The sequence below is a fragment of the Stenella coeruleoalba genome (genome assembly GCF_951394435.1).
Source record: "Stenella coeruleoalba genome assembly, chromosome: 16".
Taxonomy (NCBI): Eukaryota; Metazoa; Chordata; class Mammalia; order Artiodactyla; family Delphinidae; genus Stenella; species Stenella coeruleoalba.
In genome coordinates this window covers 61489049-61495048 of record NC_137162.1, presented here as the reverse complement: position 1 = coordinate 61495048, position 6000 = coordinate 61489049, and the positions used below count along the sequence as shown (strand labels likewise).

Sequence of the window (6000 nt, the reverse complement as noted above, 5' to 3'; positions counted from 1 at the left end):
GCGGGGTAGGAGTGGTCTTGGGGTGGGCAGGTTTGCTGGTCCTTCGCAGGCGAGGAGAGGGTTGTGGGGAGGGAGGGATGAAGTCGAGAACGAGGCCTACCTGTTTCTAAAGGGAGTCCACCGGAGGCTGGACCCTGGGACTGGACTGCCTGTAGCGTCCGCTCCTTGGCCGGGTTAGTTTGAATGGGCGGGGCTCCGGGCCTTCAGGCCCTGGTCCACTGCAGGCTGGGCGTTTCCCCCGGTAGCTACCTGGGGGGATTGCTTTGTGGGAGGGTGGCTCTGGAAGCGTTTGGGCAGCTGTGGGAGGGAAGCAGAGTGCCAGCAGGATTCTGATTCGCTGGTTTGGGGTGCTGGGGTGGAGTGTGAAAGCTAGGAGTGAAATCTGAGCTCTTAAAGGAGGGATAGAACCCTTTCTCTGCAGCTCTGGCGAATCTCGGCGGGCCGACGGGAGCGTTTAAAGCGTTAGAAGTAAACAAACGTGATTCCCTTTTGCAGAGGGGAGGCACTGAAAGGACGCCTGGAAGAGGAAGATGCCGAGTACGGACCTTCTGATGTTGGTGAGTCCTTTTTGCATCTATTCTCCTTGTTGTAAGTCACTTGTCGTTTACGTTTTATTTTTAGTCCGAAGGATGAGTGTGTAGATTTCACCTCTGATGCTTGCTTTTGGTAGCTGAGAGTTTCTGCCACCTTTTATTTTGGGTTCAATGATTAAGATGGATAAGTGACTGATTTAAGTGTATGTGTGTGTATATATATATATAATGAATATGAAGAATCATTTTCAAAATTCTTGCAGTTGATTTTAATCTCTCCTTTCTTATACTACCAGAACAGTTTTCAAACTTCTATTAAATTTTGTCTGGATCTGCCGTATATTAGTTTATAAGTGTTTGTTTCCCAGACTAGAGTTTTGATTCCCTGGAAGGCAGGTATCTTGTCTTATTTGTTTAGAGATGATAAACACCTGTCATGGTGCTTCGTATATGGTGAATTGCTTAATTGCTGAATTGAGCTGGTTTGAATTTACTTTCTTCAGCTGTGCTGAGGAGTATGCCTGTTTTGGTAAAGGCTGTTTTTTTCCCCTCTCCTCTTGAGATCTTTCTGTGCTGTTTTTTCCCTGAGCAGGGAAAATACAATTGCCAAATGAGTGTTTACCAAAATGACGTTTTATTCTTGGGACATTCATGATTCCATGGAGGCTCTTTATTGATTTTTATTTTTTTCATAGAGGCTTGTTACTGTGAGGAGCCCGTGGTTTTCAAATAGCGATGTAGAAGTGTCTGCGTTTAGTTTTGAATAAGTTACTTCTTTGAATCTGATATCTTTTTGTGCAAAAAACACATTGATTTAAAACATTTCCTTTCCCTCTCTTTACAATTGGTTGTTGGTAGCTGTCACTGGGAAATTGGTGAAAACTAATAGTGAGGTTTTTTTTAATATCCAGTGCTGATGTCCTGTAGTGTCAAAACCTGTAAGGTCTGCAGGAGAGATTAAGAGGGCAACAAAGTTGTGATTGGTTCTGGTTTGAGGTGGGGAACAAAGATGATTTTTAGAGACATAGATCAATACTTGGTTTATCCACAGGTTCAGATGAAGAGTTCACCTAAAATAGTTTTTTTTGCCCCAGATTTCATGGATTGTCAGTAGATAATAAATTGTGTTGTGTAATTTTGAATTCTCATTACGAGAGCAATGTGTTAGAAGAATTGGAAACTATTAATAAGCAAAAGGAAGCAACCCCTGATAATTCCACTACTCAGAAATAACCACTGTTAGCACCTTGCAGAATGATTTGCAATAATTGGCAACTTCTGTTTTCTGTTTTATGAAGCAGTATGTGTATGTAAATTAAGATTCCTGTATGTCAGTAGGATATAACTGCATGCCCAGCCATGTGCTTATTACTTCTTGGGCCTGTGGGCTCCCTTTAACAGCCTGAGCAGTGAGTGCTTTTATTCAGAATATTAACTCTGGAATCAGTTTGAAGTATTTCTCTAGCTGTCACCACTAGTTTTCACTTCCTTGTTTGAAAATCTAGATGTTTAGGGGTGTTGCTTTGCTCCTTGGTGTAAGGAATAAATTCATATAGATAACAGCTGGCCCTTGAATCATCACTCTCTGAAGACACTGTACATGTTGCTTGAGGTGCTCTCTCTGGAAAAGTTGTCCTCCTTTCTTTGACTGTCCTGTGCTAAATGGTAAAGAACCAATGACCAGGGCTGGGCTTTCAAGGGGGACCCTAAACTGTCATGATCTGAGTTCAAGGTGTTTCTCCGTAGCTGCTTTGTACAGTATGATGCATTAGACATGTTCTTGGTCCTCTAACTGGGAAAAAAGGACCCCAGTTAATAGAAGATAACTTCAGTGTAGGGCAGCATATGGTAGAATCTCAGAATTAGAAACAACCTTACAAGTCATATGATGCAACTTCTTTCTTATATTGTACCTGAATCCTTTTTAGACTATCTCTGCTAAATGAATATCCAGTCATCCATACTTTCTCCTGGGAGAGTAAGATGGCATAAGCTAAGACATAATATGAGGTGGATTCAGGAATAATACTTTAGGTCTGATAGCTAACATTTATTGAGCACATATTATGTGTTGGGTGCAGAAATAGATATTCTACATGCTCATTTAATATTCCCAAAAACTCTGAAAAATATGCTGGCATTCTCTTTTTATAGGTGAGAAACTAGGCTTAGAGGGTACCATAGCAGTGAAGTGGCGGAGCTGTGTTTTAGCCACAGCTGGTTTGACTTCAAAGCCCTCTTTTTTTTTTTTTTTTTGGCTGCGTTGGGTCTTCGTTGCTGCGCGTGGGCTTTCTCTAGTTGCAGCGAGCGGGGGCTACTCTTCGTTGCAGTGCGCGGGCTTCTCATTGTAGTGGCTTCTCTTGTTGCAGAGCACGGGCTCTAGGCGCGTGGGCCTCAGTAGTTGTGGCACACGGGCTGAGTAGTTGTGGCTCGTGGGCTCAGTAGTTGTGGCTCATGGGCTGTAGAGCGCAGGCTCAGTAGTTGTGGCACACGGGCTTAGTTGCTCCGTGGCATGTGGGATCTTCCCGGACCAGGGCTCGAACCCGTGTCCCCTGCATTAGCAGGCAGATTCTTAACCACTGCGTCACCAGGGAAGCCCCAAAGCCCTCTTTCTTACCTATTTGTGATGCTGCCTCTGTGTCATATTCATCGAAAGGGATGGAGGTTGCTGAACTGTGTGACTGCTGAGAGCAGGTTTGTGTGGAGCAGGAGTGGGATAGCTCTGCCCTCTAGGGGACACTTCGGAAGAGTGGTGGGGATGCTTTTGTCTTGCAGTCTCGTCTTGTCGGAACATACGTTTTATTATACAAATCTTCTTGTTTTTCTTCCCTTACATTGCAGTTGGGGCGCTATATTGAAATTTTAAAAGTTATGTCTATGGGTATAATGTTATAATCTTTGAATTTCATTTCAGAATAAAGAGCATTACAAAATATTTGTTACAGAAGGGGACGTTGGGTCTGATAGGGTAGAAAGCCGCTTTTGTGGACAGTATGCTATGGCAATAAAACTTGAAGATGGACTGGAGTCCATATATGACAAACTTTGGATTCCAGACAAAGGTTCTTGGGCTGTCAGCCCTCAGTGCTTTGTCCTCATTTGATTAAAGGGTTTTGCCTGCCTATTTCCATTTGTTCATTTATGCCACGGACTGTGATATTTCCACGTAACAGAGAGAATAAAGTGAGTGAGTGGGGCTTCCCTGGTGGCGCAGTGGTTGAGAGTCCGCCTGCCTATGCAGGGGACACGGGATCGTGCCCCGGTCCGGGAAGATCCCACATGCCGCAGAGCGGCTGGGCCCATGAGCCATGGCTGCTGAGCCTGTACATCCGGAGCCTGTGCTCCGCAAGGGAAGAGGCCACAACAGTGAGAGGCCTGCATACTGCCAAAAAAAAAAAAAAAAAAAAAAAAAAAAATAAAGTGAGTGAGTGTATTCATTCATCTGAGAATTGTGATGCTTTCAGAGGGAATTCAAGTCTGGAAATTTTTTAGCAGTCTTTCTCCACTTTAGCAACCATTCTTTTCATCATCTTCTCCTCCTTCCTAGTGCTAGGGGTCTGTATCGCTTTGCGAGTTGCCAAATACTCCTAGCTTTAACAAAAAAAAAGGTACTTTATGAAGCTAAGTCTACTCCCGTAGACTATCCAGATGGATGACTCAGAGTTACCGTATGCACTGTGGTAGTGCTGGGTGGGGTGTGAGTGATAAAAGTTGATCTAGGGTCGAGGTTCTCAGCCAGGGGCAGTTTTTGCCCCAACCCCCATTCCCCGGACGTTTGGCAATGTGTAGAGATACTTTTGATTGTCATACTGGAGGAGTGCTAGAGGTCAGAGATGCAACTGATTGCCCTACTCTGCAGTGTAGTCCCTCACAACCTAGAATTACCTGGCCCGAAATGTCAGAAGCGCCCAGGTTGAGAAACCCTGCTCTAGGTTCCTTAACATAAGTAACAGTATCTGTGCAGCCCTGGCATTCATGTGGATGGGGCAGTAGGTCTTTTCTTAGAGTTTAATGGGTCTGTTACAGTGATACTTGGGTTGTTTTGCCCATGGATCAAGCTCTGCTACTTTGGAATATACATTGGAGAGTGTGCAGCATGATATTCTGAAGCACAGTAGAAGTCCTAAGAAGTGCTGTCTTTTGCAACATTTCTGCAGCACTGTTGATTTGGAAACGGTAAGCCTGTCTCAGTTTTGTTTTTCAGGTGCAAAAATCACATCTTTCCACATATTAGAGCTTTATCTTTGACCCTTCAATCTTTTTCAGGGATGCTTTCTTTATGACTCTCAAATGGGATTTAACCAATAAACTGAAAGATTGACACTAAAAGCTCATTTCTATTATTTGAATCTGGTGTCTTACTTGTAGGCTTGTCTGTAAGAAAGGGAGGATTCATTGGAACTGGTAGGACATTTCAATTTTTGTTGACAATTTGAGTGGCCATTGTAGGATGAGCACTGTTTTTGGCCTTGTTCCATTCTTGTAAGTAAAGCAAAATATAATAACAAGTATGATAATTTCTCCAGCTTTTGGTCTAAAGGAAAGGAAAGTTATAAATAGATAAACCCCAAATCCCAGTCTTTGGCTTGGCTTTGCAGTCTGTGTGTGAGGAATTTTTAGTAACATTTACCTCTTAATTAGGCATTGCCCAATCTAGTATTACATGTAGTTTGTACGCATTGGTGGCAGAAATGGGAATCAGCCTGGGATTAAGACTTTTCCATAGGGAACTGATTTGTAGTGAATCAGTCCATATGTGGAAGCATACAGAATGCAATTACTGAGAGAAAAACAATGCTATGGGGTAAGGGGAGATGGGAGCCATCAGGGATGACGGAACAGTGCAGGCTGAAAGTAGTTTGTTGGGTCTGTCAGTTATCTCCTGGTGCACTCCAGCAGTGTGATTGCCCAGAGTTAAGGAACACCAACAGGGGTTGGTGAAACACTTCAGGGCTAAGAGCAATTAGCGCCCTTAGGCCTGACGGAGCAAGAGAGGGAGTAATTTCTGGAACTTGAGAGAGCTTAGCGGAAAGAGAAGGTAACCTCTGGGAATGCAACCACTTCCAACCAGTGGCCTAGCAGCAAGGGAATCAAGGGGAATAAACACCTCACATGTTTTCTTTTCCCACCCTATGGTCTACTGGAGCTTTTCATTGGTCAAACCCAACTGGAAACCAGAGGTTACAGGAACCTGGGTGATTTAATTTATAGGACAGCCCCATGAAGCACATAACAGAGTTGAGGAAGGTTCGGTAGAGGAGTATACTGAAGTCAAGGTCAAGTTAGTTTTGAAATGTACAAGTGAGAAGATAGTGTTGGAGCAGTCTTGAAGAATGTAAGTCATAGAACGTTATAGAAAAGGAATGTTCTTGCTGATAACAGAAGGATAGGTTCAGAGGCAGAGTTGCCACAGCTTCAGAGCTAGTTTGTTCCCGTAGTAGCCTTAGAATCTTAATTGCCAGAAGGG

The 6000-nt window shown here is 43.6% G+C and overlaps 1 protein-coding gene across 1 annotated transcript in view; it reads left to right on the top strand.

The window, feature by feature from the left end:
* The window catches only part of SGPL1 (sphingosine-1-phosphate lyase 1), a 55846-nt gene that overhangs the window by 507 nt on the left and 49339 nt on the right, over window positions 1–6000 (top strand). The window contains exon 2 of the mRNA XM_079899609.1: window positions 496–557. Within this exon, the coding sequence (XP_079755735.1) occupies window positions 531–557 (27 nt within the window). The 5' untranslated portion in view covers window positions 496–530. The remainder of the gene's footprint in view (window positions 1–495; window positions 558–6000) is intronic.